The following is a 22,663-nucleotide window of genomic DNA, read 5'->3' as shown; positions in this document are numbered from 1 at the left end:
GACCCTTCCAGACCTTGCTGCACGTATTCTTTGTCAACAACGAAAAAATGTCACCTGCCATATCAGTAAACAAAGGATGTTGCAGCCATCAAGCCATCACATTACAGCCTCCCTGATGGTGAGCCCTGAAGGAACTCAAGATAGAAACAGGATGCCCACCATCTAGCAGTCAGCCTCTGCAGCCACCCACCAAGAGTGTACCCTGAGGAAAGTGAGGATGAGAAAGCACAGGATGCTGGCCCCAGATAGCTGAGGTGTATATCAAAGGAATGACTTCAGTGAGCCCAGACTCCTGTTATCTGTGCAAACATAGAAAAGCACTAAATTCTTTAACTTGAGATATCTGGTTTTCTTTCATTAACAGTAATCTTTTGATATTCCAACTACCTGGTCTTTGTTAAGAAAAACTCCTATATATCCTGGCTCCTCCCTTGCTTCTTCAGAGTAGTACCTTAGAGCTATCTGAGAGGCTGTGTCCTGGGCTTAAGTCTTCAGTTTTGTCCACCGAATAAAACATAATTCAAAACTTTTAGGGACTTCCGTCGTAGTCCAGTGGTTAAGAATCTACCTTCCAATGCAGGGGATGCGGGTTCGATCCCTGATCAGGGAACTCAGATCCCACATGCTGTGGGGCAACTAAACCCACGCACCACAACTAAAGAGCCCACACACCACAACTACTGAGCCCACGCACTCTGGAGCATGCGTGCCACAACTAGAGAAGCCTGCTATGAAAACCCAGCACAGCAAAAAAAAACAAAAAACAAAAAACTTTTAGGTTGTGCATTTTTTCACTTGACGTCTTCATCTGGCTATCATCTGTATCCTTTATAATGAACTGGTAATAGTAAGTAATGTGTTTCCCTGGATTCTGTGAGCCATCCTAGCGAATTACTAAACCTGAGGAGGGGATCACGGGGACCCCCAATTTGATTTGTAGCCAAAATGGGACAGAAGTGTGGGTAACCTGGGGACCCGCTACTTGTGATTGGCGTCTGAAGTGGGGGCAGTCTTGTGGGACTAAGCCTCTTAACATGTGGGGTCTGTGCTATCTCTGGGTAGCTAGTGCCAGAAAGATTTACTGTGAGGGAAAAAACTTCAGACCTGGTGTCTGTAGTGTTGTGAGTAGAGAAACAGTTTTCTTTTATGAGGTTATTTAGATTACAAGAAAAAGTTCAAATACCTGTCAAAAGAATTTAAAAACAGTGCTCCCCATACCAGCTCTCTATCTGTTACTAACAAAAAGCATTAAGAGAGAAAAATAAAGTTATACATTCAATAGGCTCCATAAACAAATTGACCTGGGGCCAGAACCATTCAACTTGAATTGGCCATGAGTAGTGTTCTAATGTTGATTTACAGCCCAAGTCTCTTTATTATTCAAGGCAACACACAGCCCTAAGCTCTGGCATCAAAACAGCAACCAGCAAATCAGCATTATCCTTGCAAAATTCAACCAAACATCTGCACCCGAAGACTTGGACACAAAGAGGCATTTCAGTGCACTCCAGGATGGCATCAAATAAAACTGGATTCACATATTTGAATGGGATGTTTCAGTGTACATTTTACTGAAGGATTGATTGTTTGCCACAGATGGATAAAAACATGAGAGAAAAATCCTATCACTTCATTTGAGAGCTCTGAAAGGCTGGGAAGACTGTGTGGAACTAGGAATATTGCCATGTCCATTTTTGAAAAATATTATCTGCCACATACCCTTTTACTTTGATATTTACTTTTTAGATTTTAGTTTAACATGCTTGTTAACATCATGAGTCACAAAATTTATATCTGTGAATGCCTTCGATTGTGGATTTTTAAAAAGGGATTACTACATAGGAACTCTATGATTAATTTTCTTTTTAATCTCCTCATAACTTGGATGTATAAATGAAGAGCTAAGCTCTTATCTTAGCTCTTCATTTTATATATATAGAAACTAAGTCCAATGATAGTAAATGACTTGCCCAAGGCCAGGAACCATAAGAATCATTAGCAAAATGATATAACGTTCCTAAGTAAAATATCTTAAAAATAATATACTTAAAACCACTGATCCAAAATACTGATTTATTTCTCAATGCATATTACTCTGATGTTCTATAGGATATTAACAGATACTTAGCAAATAGAGATTCTTTAGTCAAAAAGTCTATAAATTTTGGGTTAAAGACTCTTTGTACAGATGCAAAAATCCTCAACAAAATATTAGCAAACAAAATCCAACAACACATGAAAAGCATCATATACCATGATCAAGTTGGATTCATCCCAGGCTCACAAGGATGGTTCAACATATGCAAATCAGTCAATGTGATACACCACATCAACAAAAGACAAAAACCACATGATCATCTCAACAGATGCAGAAAAAGCATTTGATAAAATTCAACATCCATTCATAATAAAAACTCTTGCCAAAGCGTGTAGAGAGGGAACATATCTCAACATTATAAAAGCCATTTATGACAAACCCACAGCCAACATAATACTAAATGGTGAAAAGCTGAAAGCCTTCCCAATAAATTCTGGAACAAGACTAGGATGCCCACTCTCACCACTTCTATTCAACACAGTATTGGAAGTCACAGCCAGAGCAATCAGACAAAAAAAAGAAATAAAATGTATCCAAATAGCAAGAGAAGAGGTAAAACTGTCATATGTGGACAATAGGATATCTATATAGAAAACCCTAAAGACTCCACACAAAAACTATTAAAACTGATAAATGACTTCAGCAAGGTAGCAGGATACAAGACTAATACACAGAAATCTGTTGCATTTCTTTCACTAACAATGAAATATCAGAAAGGGAAAGTAAAAAAAAATACTGTTTAAAATTGCATCAAAAAAAAAAATACTTAGGAATAAGCCTAACCAAGGAGATGAAAGACTTATATGCTGAGAACTATAAAACACTGATAAAAGAAATCGAAGATGATTCAATGAAATGGAAAGATATCACATGTTCTTGGATTGGAAGAATTAATATAGTTAAAATGGCCATACTACTTAAAGCAATCCACAGATTTAATGTGATCCCTATCAAATTACCCATAACATTTGTCACAAAATTAGAACAAATAACCCTAAAATTTATACAGAGCCACAAGAGACACAGAATTGCCAAAGCAATCCTGAGGAAAAAGAACAAAGCTGGAGGCATAACCCTTGGAGACTTCAGACAATACTACAGAGCGACAGTAACTGAAACAGTGTGGTATCGGCACAAAAACAGACATACAGATAAATGGAACTGAATAGAGAGCCCAGAAATAAACCCACAGTCACACCTACATAGGTCACACCACACCTACAGTCAGGTAATCTTTGACAAAGGAGGCAAGAATATACAATGGAGAAAAGACAGTCTCTTCAGCAAGCAGTGCTGGGAAAGTTGGACAGTCACATGTAAATCAATGAAGTTAGAACACTCCCTCACACCATAAACAAAAATAAGCTCAAAACGGCTTAAAGACTTAAACATAAGACATGACACCATAAAACTCCTAGAAGAGAACATAAGCAAAACAGTCTCTGATGTAAATTGCAGCAATGTTTTCTTAGGTCAGTCTCCCAAGGCAATAGAAATAAACAAATGAGACCTAATCAAACTTACAAGCTTTTGCACCGAAAAGTAAACCATAAACAAAAAGACAACCTACAGACTGGGAGAAAATCTTTGCAAACAATGTGACCAACAAGGGCTTAATTCCCAAAATATACAAACAGCTCATACAACTCAATAACAAAAAAACAAACAACCCAATCAAAAGACATACATTTGGCCAATAGGCACATGAAAAGATGCTCAACATTGCTAATTATTAGAGAAATGCAAATCAAAGCTACAATGAGGTATCATCTCACACTGGTCAGAATTGCCACCACCAAAAAATCTACAAATAATAAATACTGGAGAGGGTATGGAGAAAATAGAACCCTCCTACACTGTTGGTGGGAATGTAAACTCATACAGCCACTATGGAAAAACAGTATGGAGGTTCCTTCCAAAACTAAAAATAGAGTAACCATACGACCCAGCAATCCCACTCCTGGGCATATATCCAGAAAAGACGAAAGCTCTAACTCAAAAAGATACACACCCCAATGTTCATAACGGCACTATTTATAACATCCATGACATGGAAGCAACCTAAGTGTCCATCAACAAATGAATGGATAAAGAAGATGTGGTATATACATATATACACAATGGAATACTACTCAGCCAAAAAAAAGAATGAAACAATGCTATTTGCAGCAACCTAGAGATGATCACACTAAGTGAAGTCAGACAGAGAAAGACAAATATTATATGATATCACTCATATGTGGAATCTAAAAAATAGTCCAAATGAACTTATTTACAAAACAGAAACAGACTCACAGACGTAGAAAACAAACTTATGGTTACCAAAGGGGAAGGGCTTAGGGGAGGGATAAATTAGGATGATATATAAAATATATCTACTATATATAAAATAGATAATAAGGATTTACTGTATAGCACAGGGAACTATATTCAATATCTTGTAATAACCTATAAAGGAAAAGAATCAAAAAAAATATAGATATATACATATATATGTATTGATATAACCAAGTCACTTTGCTCTACACCTGAAACTAACACAACATTGTAAATCAACTATACTTCAATAAAAAAAGACTCTTAGAGCCTTTACTATACTAATGGACTTCTTGACCCTCCAAGAGGAGAAGTACAGTAAACACTTGGTTTTGGAACTTATTTGACCACAGATGTCATATTCCCCACATAGTATACAACATAAGACCAGTAGGAAATGCTGTCTTAAATTATTTCCAAGAGTTGTGTCTTGCTTCCCCCAGAATTTGTCATCTCAATGTTCACCAGAGGAATCTTTCTAAAGTTTTATCTGGTTATGCAGTCCTTCAGCTTATATCCCTTTAATGGCTTCCTTCTGCCACCTGGGTTAAGCCCACTCAGGCATGGCATATCAAGTCCGCAATAACCTGTGCAGACCAGATCTTGCCAACCTTCTCCTGGAACCTGATGCCCCCAAGCTGTGGTTTAAAACCCTCTGTGCACCTGAGGGAAACCACAAACTCAAATCCATTGATAGTGGGTGGGGGGTGGCAAGGAGTTCCTTGAGGGGTGTGTCTGACTCCCTCGTGGTCTCTGGAGGTAGGCTTGCAAAGATATAGCTTGAGAAATGACTTTTCTTTTTTTTTAAATCGTTTAAAAATGTAAAACCCATTCAGAGTTCACAGACAACCGAAGCCTGCATAGCCCACTGGCCACAGCATGCTGACCCCTGGATTAGAGGAAAGCACAATCCAGGACACTCAGGACCACCCACAATGAGTATTGCCACAGAACATGGAAGGAAATGAAGGATGCTCCGTGACTAGAGACCGCGGAAGCCAGAAGAAGATGGTATGAGGGGCAGCTAACAAACAGCTGAAGTACAGTAGTGAGACAACTGGGCAAGACAACCTGTGCTCACGCCTCTCTCCCCATGTGAGACCAGACAGCTGAGGCAGGAGCATCTGTGTCTAAGTGGGAGCAATGCTTGGGACAGAGACATAGGGCACTGTTTCCAGTTGCTGGTAGCAACTAGGAAAAATAGGAAGCATATAACTCAGAAGACCAGCTACCAATATAACCCACCCAGCATCATCCCGTGCCAATGCTACGTACTCTGAAAACAGCAGCAAACACAGAAACACTCAGAAATAGTACTAAGGACAAGCTGCAGTAACAGTGTTTTCCACTTGGCATGGGCAAGCTGGGTCACAGAAATGCAGACCAGCTGTCAGGGATCTCAAACAAAAATAAGCTCACTATCACCAGTCTATCCAAATACTTGAGAAATGAAATGAAAGAGGTGATGAACAAAAGAACTTGTACCCAAGGAAAGAGAATCCACAGAGCAAATGGAAAAGCACCTTTAAAAATAATTACTACCCTTAGAAAGACAAAAGGGGAAAGCATATCCATGAAAGAACTATTATAAAAATTGAAATAAATTTTTAAAATAAAAAATTGTTGAAATAAAACATTCATTAGGAGGGCCGAAGAGACAATCTTCACATGACTTTATGTTCACATTTAAGAGAAATAATACATAAAATGGAGAAGCTTTGCTAGAACTACAGCATAAAAGAAGGAAGAAACAAAACGTATATAAAAGTTGAGATAAGAAAAATATAACTGAAAGTTTCATCATCTAAATAATGTTCCATACAAAGATAGAAAGAATACTAGAAAAGAAATATCTGAAATAAGAGCTGAGAATTTCCCAGAACTAAAATACACTTAAGCTGACAGGGCAAAAGGCCTATCAAGTATTGATACTAAGCAGGTTAAGTAAGGTAAATACACATATGCACATACATGCACACATATCCCTAGACACAGTAGAGTGAAATTTCAGAAACATTAAAGTAAAGAGAAATCACAAATACAACCAGAAAAACCGATTATAAAACAAAGGTGCAAGAATACAAAATATGATACTTCTCAATAGCACCACTGGGTGCAAGAACAATGGAGTAATATCTCTGAAGGACTTAAGGAAAATAATTCTGTACTAGGCCAAACTGCGAGCCCTTAACATGGCAGCCAAAAGACATCTTTGGACATGTGAACACTCAAAGTTTACCACTAGTAACAATTTAAGGAGATAGCAGTTAAATACAGGTGGTGATGTTGAAAAAGGACATTTTTACACCATTTACTGTTTCCCAAACAAGCAATAATCAAGAAAAATGTTATTTACTAACAATCGAAGGACTTAAAGGAAAGATAACAACAACATGAGAAGTGGGGAGTGGGGATCAGAGAAAAGTAAAAATATAAGTTTCTTAACTTTTGGGGGAAGAAAAAGATTTAGAAACTGATTTTTTTCCTCTAACTGCATCTAAAATTATGTGTTAAAGTGTGTGTTAAAATTTAAAATTGATAATTAGAACAAACCATTAGAAGGAAAAAGTGCACTGGATGTAGAGACACAGAAAAGGGTCTGGGAGGGCCCCCACTCCAGTCATAATGAGCTGCTCGTGGTCCTTCACATGCCCACACACGTCCAAATGCACGGTCCACTTGCTCCTCCACAGCCTTAGCACTGCCTCCATCTAAACCTTTCCAAAAACCCTCACCTTTCTCCTTGCCCCCACCCCTGAACCCACAGTATGATAAATAAATTTCTATTATAGCATCAATACTTTATTAAACTTGTTGTTTACAAAACACTCTTGCTCACTAGACCTAAGTTCCTTAAGGACTAGGACAGCCTCTTCATTTCTACATCCTTTACCACATTGTAGTTACTCATTATGTTTGCTGAATAGATACGTAACTTTTACACATTTAAAACAATCAGAGATTAGTAGAGATTGTATATGGCTAGGCTATAAATGATTAAATGATGTTAAATTACTTATTGCAAGAGGGTAAGTACCACGTCTAAGTTACCACTGCATTTCTGATAAAGTCGTCCTTGCAGCTTCTTGTTAAGTTTAAAAATCAAGTAAACATGCTGGAGCATGGACTAGTCAATGTTAAGGTGTCTTCCATCTCCAAGGCTCTAAGTTTAGAGAATAACTTTCAGGGACTGCCTGTGTCTGAAATTATACTACACCTGCAGAAGCTCCATGTCTTCACGGTTTTCAGACCCAGGAATATTCTCCATCAATATGGCAGACATCACTCTCACATTCATTTTCACCATATCCAATTCACTGTGCAGTTTTCCAATCTGTCGAGAGCAACACAGTCACCAGTAAGTGTGACACAAAGAATGGCTACCTTGTTTCTTGCTTGCAGAGAAAGCACTTTTGTAAAATTTAATATTTTCCAATTTATACAAATGTACATATAATTATTTTACAAATGTACAATCTGTCACCTTCTAAAAGGTCTTGAGAGCTCTTGTAATAAATTTAAAAATATGCTCTAGGAAAGTTAATGAAGGGAAAAAGTCAGATTGGAACCAATATGGAGAAGGGAGAAGGTGACCATATCAGGAGCCTGAAGAAAATGGCAAATGTTAGTCTGGGTTTCTTAGAAACCAATGGGAGAGAAAAAAATGAGTATTTTATAGTGCCATGGTATTAGAGAAGGAAGAATCAAGAGAGAAACACTTTTTTTTCTTCCTGGATTAAATTCTAAGAGGAGTTAATGACATGGATTGTTATATAATACCGAATAATAATAATATAAAGTCTTAAATGATAGTTCCCTTATAGCAGGACAGAAATGAGCTTTATTTAATAATTGCTTGTCTAAACATTAAACAGATATAGACAAAAAAGTAAATGTAATTCAGTTGGCACAGTTAATAGTAGTAATAAGATGACCACTTACTGAGCTCTCTGAAATGGCATACAGACAGTCCTATCAGGAGCAACAGGAGTCAACTTACACAAGATCCATCCCACAGCCAAGCCTCCACAAAGCCACAAAAGCCACTAGACTAGCACAACTGTTAAAAGCTCAGGCTTTTAGAATCAGGCAGAATCCATGGGATTAATTCCACTTAGAGTTGAACCATCATGACTTATACAGTATCACTAAGCTTCAGTCCCCTCTGTAAAATGAGGTTAAAATGTACCTCCACCTTATGATAATACTGTTAAGAATAAACAAACTATATATAAAGTACTTAGAACTCAGAAAAAGTCATCAATAAATACAGTCATTGCTGTTGTTACCTGTTCTGGGACCAATATAATAGTGGAGCTCTTGGGAACTACAGAAGAAAGAGCTGGTGCAGTAGGAACAGATGGTGGTGTATTCGGTGAGATCTGAGCAGTCCATCAACATGAAATATAGAAATATTATTATTTAAATTAACTCAGCCACCCCAAGCCCAGTTTTTCCATTCAGATGTGTCAATCACTAGGGAGAGTTAGCCCTCAGGACAAAGCCTTCACAAAGATCAGACTTTTGGTATACACCTGAATTGCTTTTTCTACCAAGGCAGAACTCACCAATATGCAGAAGGGAAGAATTACTGTTTTTACATTATGGAAATTATAGGAAGTTAGGAGCTGAATTATAATCAGTCACTACAAGTGTTCTAAGTTCAAAACCTTGAAAGTTGCTTGCAAACTTGAGAATGAATACATGTGAACATTGAGAAACTCTTCTATGGGCATAGTATTAATAAACAAATCTATTATATGACTACCTATAATAGAGACCCCTGCCTGTCTAGCACCAATCTTTTCCTTTGAAACCTGCCCCTCTTCTGCTCTACTTAAATAATTTCTATATGGAGCAACCCTGTTCTTGTATGACCTTAGTTAATTTGTGCAGAAATGGAAAACTGACCTAGGTTGGTTCAATGAGTCCCTTCTCTGAAATTTTGGACTTGGAATGTGAAAAAGCTAAGGCTATAATATGAAAATTTGGGAGCTATATTGTTTACCATGTGGAAAAAGCTAGTCTGCAATGAGAGAGAAGAAAGAAGCTGATGATCAAAGGGAAGTAGACAAGTAAAAAGGCATTTGAATGCTTGGTTCTCTGTTCAAAGATCCAGCTAACACCACCCTTCTTGTGGCTTGTATTCTATGAGGTTATCACAGTATCCTTCTAACAGATTAATCTTTTAGGTGAAGCTAGGTGGAGCTAGGGTTGTCCCTTTCAATGAGAAAAGACCCATGCACTACACTGTCTTACTCTACACAGGTCAAAGAACGGCCTCCTACCTCTTGTCTGGCTGTTTCAGCCGCTGCATCTATTGGAGGAAACTGAACACCTTTCTTAAGGAGGTCCAGATACACTTCTTTCACTTCACTTACATCCACAGCTCCTGGGAAACCCTGCGACCATGTCTGAATTCAAGAGATGGAAAGTTCCAGAGATAAATAAGCAGCAAAACAAAACACAACTCCTAAGCTGGTGACAGAAAATGAGAGATTGACAATTATGTACCTTACTCAGAAAAAGAAAGCTACTTTTGAATGTACATTTTTAGAAACTAGAATAATTTTATATATATATATATATATATATATATATATATATATATATATTTTAAACATCTTTATTGGAGTATAATTGCTTTACAATGGTGTGTTAGTTTCTGCTGTGTAACAAAGTGAATCAGCTATACACATACATATATCCCCGTATCTCCTCCCTCTTGCGTCTCCCTCCCACCCTCCCTATCCCACCCCTTTAGGTGGTCACAAAGCACCGAGCTGATCTCCCTATGCTATGCGGCTGCTTCCCACTAGCTATCTATTTTACATTTGGTAGTATATATTAGTCCATGCCATTCTCTCATTTTGTCCCAGCTTACCCTTCCCCCTCCCTGTGTCCTCAAGTCCATTCTCTACGTCTGCGTCCTTATTCCTGTCCTGCCCCTAGGTTCTTCATAACCACTTTTTTTAAGATTTAGATTCCATATATATGTGTTAGCATACAGTATTTGTTTTTCTCATTCTGACTTACTTCATTCTGTATGACAGACTCTAGGTCCATCCACCTCACTACAAATAACTCAATTTCGTTTCTTTTTATGGCTGAGTAATATTCCATTGTATATATGTGCCACATCTTCTTTATCCATTCATCTGTCGAAGAACACTTAGGTTGCTTCCATGTCCTGGCTATTGTAAATAGAGCTGCAATGAACATTGTGGTACATGACTCTTTTTGAATTATGGTTTTCTCAGGGTATATGCCCAGTAGTGGTATTGCTGGGTCATATGGCAGTTCTATTTTTAGTTTTTTAAGGAACCTCCATACTGTTCTCCATAGTGGCTGTATGAATTTACATTCCCACCAACAGTGCAAGAGTGTTCCCTTTTCTCCACACCCTCTCCAGCATTTATTGTTTGTAGATTTTTTGATGATGGCCATTAGAATAATATATTTTTAATCACCAAACTGCCATGCCTCAACAATTTAATGAAACTCTGGAACAGATACTACTGTTTGTTTTTTGCTATACTAAATCTAGAATTAACAGATTCTAAAACAGCATCAGTAGCTCTTTTGCCAAATAACTCTGAAAGCAGTGAGTTATCTACCCCAGAACATAGTTTCCACACCTGCAAAATGAATGTACACGTCACTCTTTCTCCTATCTGACGTAGATAGGATAGAAACTGAGACAAGTATGGAAAAGAGTACAAATTCTTCAGAAAAAGGCCACTATCCAATGCCAAGAAATTATTATTACATGGAAAACCGAATAGTAAAAATGCTTTTGGGCTCAATCCCAGGCTTGTAAAGGATCACTGAACCAATTGGGAGTTAGGTAATTAAATCTCTAATCTTAGATGTTCACCATCCCATAAGATATATAATAGACTTACCTTAATGAAATTCAAAACTCTATTCTGAATGCCTATTGGCAAGGTGTATCTGGGACTCAGCAGCTTAACTAGACTATCTTTAACAAATTCCTTCTTCACAATCAGAGACTGGAAACTCGGACCACAGTTCTGCATACACATGTCAATAAGCTAAAGAGAAAAATTAAACGTTTTACCTCTTTGGCAAAACCACCTCCTAAATATAAGGTAAAAATTGCTAAGTAATGATTTCCACCAGCATTCCAATTAATAAACATAATTTAGTATCTACTAAGATACACGGCAAAATGTTAGGTTCTGGGAATGTGAGGAAATATAAGGCATAATGTAACTGCTTAGCGGATGGTGCTGTTGGGGAGCCAGGACACAATTATAAGCGAACTAATAACTATGCAAGGTAGTAAATGCCAAGGGCCAATGGGAAGTGCAAACGAAGAATGTGGGCTCTAGACAAGGTGACATTTCTCCTAGTTTTGCCAGGAAAGTCCTGGTGAACTCCTGTTGTCCTGGTTTTATTAATGATGATACCTCCTTTCACTCTCAAAAATGTCCTTGCCTGGATGAAAAATTCCATGGTTACCCCAGCTACAGACCTTTATAGGCAGAAGTGACAATTTAGGGCCAGGTGGTCTTAAGACTTTTGGAAAAGGGTGGTTCTAAGCTGGGCTTTGAAAAATGGTCAAGAAAAGTACAAATGAGTATAGAGCAATAGTCTAGACAGGTAAATGGTATTAAAAATATAAGTACAGGTGACAAAGCATATGAGCTGTGAGGAGGAAAATAAGTACTCCGGTTTGTGGAGGCTTCTTTACATCAGCAAACTGGGGACATTGGGTTGGTGGGTGGATTAAGTCTGGAGGGGCTTCATCCAGACTGTAGAGAAATTTTGTGTGGCAATGTAAAGAATCTGAACATCATCTTGAAGGCAGTAAGAAGCCACTGAAGGGTTCTTATTAGTTTTGACACCATCACACCTCTATCCTGAACTTGAGAGAAAGGTTAGTGCATGCAAAGTACTCTGACAAGGTTTTCAAGCAGCACCCTACAAAGGGAATTGGAGGGCAAAGACCCTGGAATGATAGAGAGATCCAGCAGTGACCCACTAGCACAGCCTGATGCAGAAAGGCCTAAACTAGGATGATGTGGGTACAAGGAAGGGAAAGACATGAGAATTATGAAGCAAGAACTTTCAGCAACTGGGGTTTGTTGAAAAGGAAAGGCTGAAAGTTAAGTGACTGTTACTCTGCATGAGATTGATGGAAATCTGGAAGTGGATGGGATACTACAACTAGTTGAAGGTCAAAATGATGGGTTGAAATTTAGATATTTTGAGTTTATAAGTGCTGTGAACTGAATGTTTGTGTCCCTCCCAAATTCCCATGTTGAACCTCCTAATAATCCCTAATGTGATGGTATTTGGAGGTGGGACTTTTGGGAGGGAGTTAGGTCATGAGGGTGGAGTCCTCATGAATGAGATTAGTGCTCTTATAAGAAAGGGATAAGAGAGATGATCTCTCTCTTGGCCATGCGAGGATACAGCAAGAAGATGGCCATCTACAAGCCAGAGGGTGGGCCCTCATCATACACTGGATCTGCTGGCACCTTGATCTTGGACGTCACAGCCTCCAGGACTGTGAGAAATAGATGTCTGTTGTTTAAGCCACCCAATCTATAGTATTTTGTTAGAGCAGCTCAAGACGACTAAGACAAAAAGGACAATGAGACATTCAAGTAGAGATTTTTTGCTGAGAGCTGTACATGCACAGCTATAGTTCAGGGGAGAGTTAGGCCAAAAGTGAGTAATCAAGGGTGCCTCAGATAAGCAGAGAGGAAGGGACAAAGGGGTTCACCTGTGAGGCCAGAAGGACGCTCAGGAAAGGCAATCAAAGAGCAACCAACAGAAACGGATGCATAAGATAAATAGAACATAATGTTGGTAAAGTCAAAAGAGGGCAGAGTTTCTAGGAGGATGGAGTGTCAAACGGTTAAGAATATGGACTGAAAAACCCAGCTAGGTTTGTTGATTAGTGGGGTCATCAGTCACCTTGAAAAAAAGATTTTCAGTAAAGCAACATAAGCAGAAGTCAGGCTAAGAAAGAATGAGCTGGTATTGAAGAACTGCATGCAGAAAGTGGATTTCTAAAAGTGATCTAAAAACAAAATTAAATCTCTAGTTCCCATGCTACCACCTTCTCGGAGGTCACAAAAACCATAATGTGACCAGGATAGGTATAATCATCTTTGCAGAAAAGAAGCCCTGAAAACTGACTTTACACCATGCTCTGTATTGTGTCACTTTAATGGCAATACAAAAAGAAGAAGGTATGAAAGCTGCAGTTTTAAGGGCAATGTGGCTAAAAATGCAACCATAAAATACAGAAGCTGAGCACATGCAGCTTTGTGAAATATACAGGGAGAACCTTTAAGGCAAAGGAAAGTAAAATCAGAATCCAAAACATATTAAGATGAATCTATTGTATTTTAAATGCAAGTTGTTTAGAAAAAGACAAGCTGAAAAGTTGAATAACAAATGACTTTTTGCTTGATATACTATTATGATGAGTTTTTATCAGATGAAATGCTGAGAGGAAAAGTGCCTCTAGTTCAATGGGAATTTATAAAAATACTTCATGCAACCAGATATGCAGTCTTAGGCAAGATACTTTGCCTCCAAGTTTCATTTTCCCTAACAGTAAAATGAATGCCAAATATTCCACAAACACTTTTTATGTTTTAGAGCACCAAGATTTTATGATAATGGGTAACATTCCCAAAAGATTACCTGCACAAAATCAAAGAGTCAACATGAAATGCTGAGAATGTTAACATCTGGAGATCACAAATCATGCCCTTTGTGTTTTCCCATTGGAATCAGAATGTCAGGACCAATTCCTTCACACTCTTACAATATGTCACCAGTACCTCTTTCACACCCCAGCCCCTTTAGCTAAGCAATAAAACTTATAGTGGTGAATAAGAAAAATTAAATACCTTGCTTCTACACATTTTGGAATTGGGCTTTGGTGTAATTTATGTGTTCACATAACCTATTTTTGCAAACAGGACAATCAAGAAACCATAATCTGAGGTGGAATAGAGAACCTAGGAGCCAAGGAACTGAGAGACTGGAGAGGATGCTGACTTGAGGCTTCACAGATCTCCTTTTGCACTTGGGTGGGCAAATCACTTATCCTGACTAAGCCTCAGGATTCTCATCTGCAAAATGAGCATGCCTTCCTCCAGAGACCTGCTGTAAGGCTTAAGTGAAATATAATGTATATGAAGAGCCTGACACTTAGCAGGATCTTAATAAATGGTAAGTACTGTGATCATCTGCTTCCATGGATAATTTCCCATCAAGAGAGAATATACTGATGAGCTGATATAAGTATTCTTTTCAGAAATGCTGGAAAATAAAAAAGAGTGCCGTAGTAGTTTTATTTCTAGTAGTAAATTTCTAAACCAAGCACAGTAAACCAGGCTTTGGGGCCATCCAGAACTGAAAACCACGCCAAGGTATGGCCACCTTAGGGGATGAGCTTACTTTCTAAGTTTCTGAAGGAATAAACACATTTTACACTTATTCTGAAGCCCTCAGAGCTCACCACCTAGGGGGTGCTCCAATTAATAAACTGATTCCTAGGAACCTGTTCTATCACTTTCCTCTTGACAATAACAGTATCTTGCTGAGACTTATCATAATTGACTCATTCAAGAAAACACTAGCCTCTGGCTACGAGTTATAAAGCCTGGTAACAAAATGCTTTTAAAAATAAGACAAAACTACTGGCTTCTTGACAAAACTGCACCACCAACTGATGGTAGGAAATCACAGGCTAGTCAGATCCCGTCAAAGACCTAATCAAGGCTAACAAGTCCATGGAGAACCCAAATGACAGATAATATAAAGGATATTTATAATTGACTTTGACAGGCTCTCATCACTTCACAGTAATAAAATGAAAATGTAATATATGAGGATTCATTTTTAAAGAGTTTATTGGTAAACATATAATTGCCTTTGACAGACACTGGATGATTCTTTCTGTGACTAATCTCTCTCATAATTAAGTCTGGCTTAAGTTAATATTAAAGTCTGTTCTGAAGCCTTAAAGATACCACTACAATGCAGTGAGTAGTGTGAGGTGAGGTGACTGGGCCATTGACTATACAACTTGGGGAAATCTGCATGAAGCTATCAAGAGTCAAAGACCAATTAAAAGAAAATCCAAGAAGTAGGTACCTTAATGAACTCTGCCCCTAACAATGACCCCCAACCTGTGACTCTCACCCTTACTTTGGCACAGGTTTTAGATTCGCTTGTTCTCACGTACTGGTGTGGAAATTAGGAGGTGGAGGATGTAGTTACCTGAGGTGGAACAGGGAACAGGCAGCTAGCTGGGAGTAAGGCCTAAGAGATCAGACTACCGGAAGGACAGAAAGAGTGGGAACTCAGAGATGGAGGGCTAAAAGAGACAACACTCTGGAATAAGTCAAATTCCCCAGGGGAGAGTCCTGGTTCATCCCCAGAAGGAAGGAACCATGATGGAGGAGGATGTGGAGCTAAGGATAAGAAGCAACCATGGAAATGTCACGTAGGCTGGCTGCAACAGAGAAAGAGACAAACACATTATATAGAATAAACAACTGTAAGAAGGTGAAATACCACATGCTGAAATACAAAAGTGGCATAAATTCATCTTCTGCCCTTAGGTTACTCAGTCAATTATCCTAACCTTCAGCAGCCCTGAGATATCCTAGATCCACTTCATTTTAGGGCACAGCTACATATCTTTCTACTCCAATTCTACAGTACATTCCTTGAGTCCTTCCTGGATGCTAGGAGAGTGGGATGGGGGCTGAAGGACACTCAATCATTAACTAGTCAACACCCGGTACACTGATGCACTAGGTCTTCCACCATGTAGAAAGGAGTTGAAAACACAAATGAAACACAGCAGTCTTTTCTTTCAAGGGGCTTGATTTGTTCTGCGAAGCAAGGTGGTATGGGGCAAGGGCATGGAATTTAGAATCTGAGAACTGGATTGAAATCTTGCCTAGGCTACTGAAATCTTGGAGGGGAAAAAAAAAAAAATCACTTAACCTCACTAAGTCTCAGTTTCTTCATTTCTGAAGTGGAGTCAATAATACACCTTCTTCAAAGGGTTGTTGAAAGCATCGACCAGGTACCAGGCAAAGGTTTATTTCCACCACCAACCCATTGTTCTGACATTTCTACTCAAGCGCCTTAGTCCTCTCTCTCCAGTTGCCTGCATTCCGTGACCTCCCTGAGGAGGCTGCTATGGTAAAGGACAGGGGAGAGGTCCAAAAAGGTGAAAGAGGAAAATCCCTCTAAAACTATATTCAGACCCCAACTTGAAGGGTTTCTTCAGTGATAGTATCATTACTTCAATTCATTTTTTCTCATTCAGTTACTCTCCAAGTAAGCAAGATGTGATAAATTCTTTTCCCCCTGAAGCTAGAAAAGGGGGGCTGTGCTCACCTCTGTTCCATAGCCCTCTAGATAAACACGTCCTAGTCCCCTAAGAGCAGTGTGATGCTGGCAGAGTAGTGCCATAACCACTTGTGGCTTGGGGCTGGGCTGAGGTCAGCAAAGGCACACAGAAGAAACTAGAAAGCCACACAGCTCACTCTCAGGCAGCAGGCAGGGTTTGCAAAACATACTGAAGTAAAACGGGCAACTCACCAAGCAACTGAAGAGGTCACACGGCCAAGGTTGGGGGAAAATGGGAACATGTCAAATAAATGTCCACACCCAAATCAAGCGATAAGGTGCACAGGAGAATTGTTTAAATCAACAGAGAACATTCTCCAAATTATACCAAACAGCAAAACTTGGTTGAACCCTAAAGAGCCTCCAGCATCTCAGAATGCCACAGAGGTGTTCAAATGAGGTAGAAAGATGACGGGGAGGCATTTCTCAAGCTTCAATTCTCCCCATGTGTAACACATACACAAAGTTCTTGAGCAACTCAGTACCTACAGGTTTTTCATTGCCAGTTCCTATCTCTTAACCAGGAAAATATGCTTTTCCAGGAACACTCACTTTCCACCGAATTAAATGCTATTACAATCAACGAAACTCCCTTGATTCTGCAATTCTCAATAAATGAATAGTTTTAATTCATTTTTGCTAACCTATTAATTATCTCAGAATATTTGTATCTTTTATACTCAAAATTAGAAATGTGACAGTAGCTTGGAAAATCCTAGTCTTAATTTAACGTTAAAGTAAATACTTACTGACAAGGTAAGTTGGATTTCTTTATGATTGTAGTTTTTGGAAATCCTTTTTTTCAAAGCTTTTACTGCATCTTTTGGTCTGTGGCAATAAACACAGTAAAATCATCAACGTAGCCATTGCTGAAAGCAAGTAGTCTCTGAAAAGCAGCATGCAGTGTGGAAAGAGGAACGGCTAAGGAGACAACCAAGGTATTAGTTCTGCTGTGTGACGCTGGGCAGATGACTTAACTTTTTTACACCCGTTTCCTCATACATCTAGGCAGACAATACCACCTACCTCCTTGTCAGAATCAAATAAAATATGCAGATGATGATCATTACCTAGAAAGCACTATATGTGAAATGTACTCACACCCACAGCCCATATCAACACATAGAACCAGGTTACAGGAAATGTAATTTCCAAAAATGTTACCTATTTTTATTAATATTTCCTAAGCATCCTATAGGCAATGGGATGTAGGAGGAGTTAGGACTAACCAGGTCAGGTTCTGATATGCTACAATTTTATGTTACAAAAGGAGGAACTATGTGTAAGTAGACAGTCCAAATTTACTCTGAGATGGTCAGTTATAGATAAGTAATGGGGATGTAACGTACAACATGATGACTATAGTTAATACTGCTGTATGGTATATTTGACAGTTGTTAAGAGAGTAGATCCTAAAAGTTCTCATCACGAGGAAAAAACATTTTTTGTAACTGTATGAGGTGACGGATGTTAACGAAACTTATTGTGGAAATTGTTTTGCAGTATATGTAACTCAAGTCATTATGCTGTACACTTTAAACTTATACAGTGCTATATGCCAATTATACCTCAAAACTTAAAAAAGATACAAACCTTTTTTGCATATTACCTTCCAATTTTGTTTGTTATGCTTGCATGGGTAGAATTTCTATTATATGATAATATAATTACATAATATTACATATACTTAGAATTGTAACTATTATAAAATATAATATTATATATATTTCTAAAAAATCATATATAAAATCTAAGATTAAACCCTTAGAAAAGTTGAAAAGAATAAAGACACTGTTTTAAAAGAAAAAAGTTTTACACTGCATTTCCCTTTTTGCATTATCAATGAAGAAATTAGTATTATCAGTGAAGAAAAGGTTTAGAGGAACCAAATATGGTAAACAAGATTACAGGGAAAACACCATAAATATTTTAGAGTACTAACCGTAAGCACTTTCCATTGATATAGTCAATAATTAAGTGTAATGTTTTCTTCATCAACAAAAACTAAGACAGTCTCCTTTGCTGCTCATTATTAGTTTAAATGCACAGGAAAATTAAGAGAATTGTATCCCTTGTAAAAACTTGTAGTTCAGACTAAATCACAAAATAGATGGCCTTCTTAACGATTTTATTTTTTAAACTTCAATTCTCTAAAGTTTAAGAAGTGTAACAAAAGATACCACGTTGCTTAAAAACTCAGCATAAACATGGGTGAGTTGGCATGCGGAAGAAAAAAAAAATTGCCTTGTGACAGGCAGAGGAAAACAACTGCTAGATTATTTCCTGGTTGATAATGACAACTGCCCAGAGACAGGTCACCACCAGGAGTCCACTAGCTTCTTGATAATATTTTTCAGTTACAGTAACATAAAATATTGACAATCAGAGCAAGAATTCCTAACAAAGGAAACAATATCTCCCTCTCTCCTTAAAGAACAAGGAATTTGAGCCTCACCGACACAAAATTTGAAACTATTAAGGAAAAGGCAAAGAGGAGAAAAATTATAATGGATTCTCAGATATTCCACATGCTGAAACAAGCAGCTGTCCTAATATTTCAACCTGACATGTCTTCAAAAGGCAGTGGGTGCTTAAAGGGTGATGGAAACACTATTTCAACAAGAAAACCAGTTTGCAAGAGAAAATGTGCTGTAGTTCTGACACTTCTTATGAGAGGCAAATACATGAAGCACACACTGAACTCACCCATCGTGGGCAGTGTTAATTATGTCACAGATGTGCATGAACTGGCCCCAATCTTCAGTCTGAACTCCAGCAAATGTAGCCTTTTCTGCAAAGAAAAAGCTGTTGTGTTGAGTCTGAGCTACAACAGAATAAAACATGTCTGGTCCTCCTGAAACAATCTGTCTGGAGTTCACTAGCAAGTACCATTAAGTTTATATCACCAAAGAGCAGAGAGATTTTTTTTCTGAGCAATTCCCAGTAATTCAAGAATCAGTCAAAACCCAGGTGCTTCTGTTGCAACAGTAATGAGTGACCTATTAATAAAGGCTGCAGGGCCAGGACAGCCCAGCTAAATCTCCATCTGCCTGCTTGTCTTTCAGAGAAGGACAGACACCTACAAGATGAAGTGCACAGTGCTAAGTATTTTATCTTACGCAATTTCATTTAACCCACTGTTAGAGGTGATGAAACAGAAGTTCAAGGAGGTTAAGGAAGTTACCTAAGGCTACACAGTCAGTACACGGTAGAACTAGCATTCAAATCTAGGTTGTTTGATGTTTGATGCCAGTTTTTGTTTGCTTTTTAAAAGTCACTTATTCTCCTTTGGGGGGTGGTGTTGAGAAAAAGAGAGATCTACTGAAACTGTCTATGTACTTCCTAGCACCTGTACTAACCAGAGCTGCACCAGGCAGACTTGAAGGCTCCTGTACCTGTAACCCCATCATTAAACACTCAGATAGCTTTTCCCTCTTCTGACATCCTCCTTAAGAATACAAAATGTCACCTGGGAAGGATAATAGAACACTCAACCTGAATGAGCTTAACAGCTCTACTACAAGAAAGGAGAATATCCCTCAGCATGAAAACACGAGGTTCTAGGGGAACAGAGCAAAAATTAAAAGGATAATGAAGAGGATAAAGGTTTGGTTAGGGGAACCCCAAAGCTTAGACTGCTCCTCATCTAGGAGAAACACTATTTGAATTTGGCATTCAAATGGACAAGGCTTACCAATCTTGTGTTCAGTTACAAGGTTCTTTCTGACAGATTTCTTGCTCCCCATTCTGTCCTTCTTCCCACCTTCCCATCTTCCTAGAAAACTCCTATTCACCCTTCAAAAGCCATGGCAGAGTTAAGTTCTCCCTTTTCATAAGTTTTGGGTGCTTTACACTTCTCTTCTATTGCAAAGGTACTGCACTATTGCCAGTACGAAATTGTGTGTGTCTTCCCTATAAGATTATGTGTTCCGTGATGGCTGAGACCACATCTTAACTTTGCCTGGTCCAGGTCCAGGGATATAGCTGGCAGTCCGTAAATGTTCACAGCATTAAAGAATAAATCAGCCTATGAAGATGCAGCCTGAATCCACTTCTGTTCAGGGTTCATTTTAATACCCAACAGAGATACGGCCAGCAACAGTTTAGAAAGCATCTCCTCCTCAATGATAGTTACACTCACCATCTTACAAAGGTATGGGAACTAAGCTTCAGGTTGAGTAGTGTTTTGGTTTTTGTTCTTTAATTTATTCATTCTTTATTTATTTTTGGCCGCGCAGCATGTGGGGTCTTAGTTCCCCGACCAGGGATAGAACCAGCGCCCCCTGCATTGGAAGAGCGAAGTCTTAACCACTGGACCACCAGGAAAGTCCCTGGGTAATGCGCTCTTGTCATACAGCAGTTAACTGAGCTGCAAGCAAAACTGTTCAAATCTGAGCCTCCTTATTATAACTACCAGGTTTTCATGATCTCCTCATCCCACTAAGCTCCCCGACGTGATGACGCTTTACTTGGCATCTATATGCACTGGTGCCACATCCGGTTCCCAAGGGAGGTATCAGAGACCAAGGAGAAGGGAGTCGGTGTTGTTAAACAGGCCAGGCTCTGGCTCCGGCTTCCACGTACGTGTATCAGAGCACGGCCACGAGGAGACGGAAGTAGTCAGGCAGACACCTGTGTAGCCCCTAGTGGCCTGGAGAGGCCTCTTGTGTCCCCAGAGCGCGCCTGGCTCCCCCTTCCTTCCCTCCAGTGCTAGGCATGTTCGTTCTCTTTGTTCACCCCGAAAAAGTAACTCACGTTTTAAGGGCCTGGAGTCAGAACTAGTTTGGAGACCTGCCTGTCACATCGAGGTCACTGCACTTAACCTCCTGGAACCTTTTTCTCTTTGCAAAACGGGCAGGATAACACTTGGCCCTCGGGTGGACTCACTTTCTGAAGAGCTCCCCCTGGCCCAGAAGTTGACACGCCCCCGTAGAGGCCCAGCCACACCTGGATCCCCTCGGTCCACCTGTCCGCTTCCACCCCCACCCCCACCCAGGAAGGCACCGGAAGACGGGAGGTGAGGAGGTGGGGTTCGAGAGAGGTCAGCGGGGACAGGTGCCGCTCGGGACCAGCGGAGCGCGGGGCCTGGGAAAGTTGCGGGGGAGTGGGGAGGAGTTCCTCGAACTCGGCCCCACGCGATCCTCTGCGGCCGGGAACAGTCAACGCGTAGCGTCCCGGCCCCGAGCCGGAGGGGTCCCCTTTTTACCTATGAGCTGGCCCACGGAGGTCGCGTATGGGTCCCGGTGACTCTTCCCGAACGCCATGGTAGCACAGGGAGCCGGCCCGGGCCTCCGCCGCCGCGGCTCACGACTCCACCCGCACGGCCCTGGCTCCGCCCCCCGGGCCGCACTTCCCCCGGCCGCTGCGGGGCGCCGGGCTCCGAGCTGGGTCCTGGGGTGGGGGGGGGGGGAGCGCAGGCGGGAGCGCCGGAGGGGGCGGGCACACGCGCACCTGCCACGAGCCGCGGGACCGTCCGGGCGGCCCTGGGGACACCGCTGGGGACGAGTGACCCGAGGGCGGATCCTGCGGCTCACGGGGCGAGGTGCTGTTCTTCTCTGCGCCTCCTGCTCCCCTTTGTAGAGAAGGAAATATGGAGTTAACACACGTCCCAGGTTACTGTGAGCATTAACCACATAACCCGCTTAGGTCAGCGTTTGGCACCCACAAAATAAATGTTTAACCACTGAGTGAATCGCGTAACTAGAAATATTTACCCCACTCCGACTGATTTACCCGCCCCAGAGATCCGGGAGGGAAGGTGTGTCCCTGGCCCTTTAAGGCTGCAGGTGATGGACAGGAGGAGGGAGCGGCTTCAATCGAGAGGCCTCG

The 22,663-nt window shown here is 40.0% G+C and overlaps 1 protein-coding gene across 3 annotated transcripts in view; it reads right to left on the bottom strand.

The window, feature by feature from the left end:
* Positions 1–22,430, bottom strand: part of TOM1L1 (target of myb1 like 1 membrane trafficking protein) — a 54,050-nt gene extending 31,620 nt beyond the window's left edge. The window contains exons 1-7 of one of the 3 annotated variants that reach the window (XR_009499688.1): positions 22,041–22,207; positions 19,541–19,625; positions 17,584–17,662; positions 11,320–11,469; positions 9,703–9,828; positions 8,704–8,796; positions 7,632–7,748 (exon numbers count right to left, since the gene is read on the bottom strand). Coding sequence is in view for 2 of the 3 variants with exons in the window: in XM_059908304.1 (XP_059764287.1) it covers positions 7,632–7,748; positions 8,704–8,796; positions 9,703–9,828; positions 11,320–11,469; positions 17,584–17,662; positions 19,541–19,625; positions 22,041–22,098 (708 nt within the window). In the remaining variant the exon portion in view is untranslated. Of the gene's footprint in view, positions 1–7,631; positions 7,749–8,703; positions 8,797–9,702; positions 9,829–11,319; positions 11,470–17,583; positions 17,663–19,540; positions 19,626–22,040; positions 22,208–22,285 lie in introns of those variants that run through there. The other 2 variants (XM_059908305.1, XM_059908304.1) reach the window with 2 other exon arrangements.
* Positions 22,431–22,663: the final 233 nt, after the last annotated feature.

This window comes from Balaenoptera ricei, chromosome 20 (assembly GCF_028023285.1).
Source record: "Balaenoptera ricei isolate mBalRic1 chromosome 20, mBalRic1.hap2, whole genome shotgun sequence".
Classification (NCBI taxonomy): domain Eukaryota; kingdom Metazoa; phylum Chordata; class Mammalia; order Artiodactyla; family Balaenopteridae; genus Balaenoptera; species Balaenoptera ricei.
Note: the sequence above shows the minus strand (reverse complement) of the source record. Positions and strands in the feature narration are given on the sequence as shown.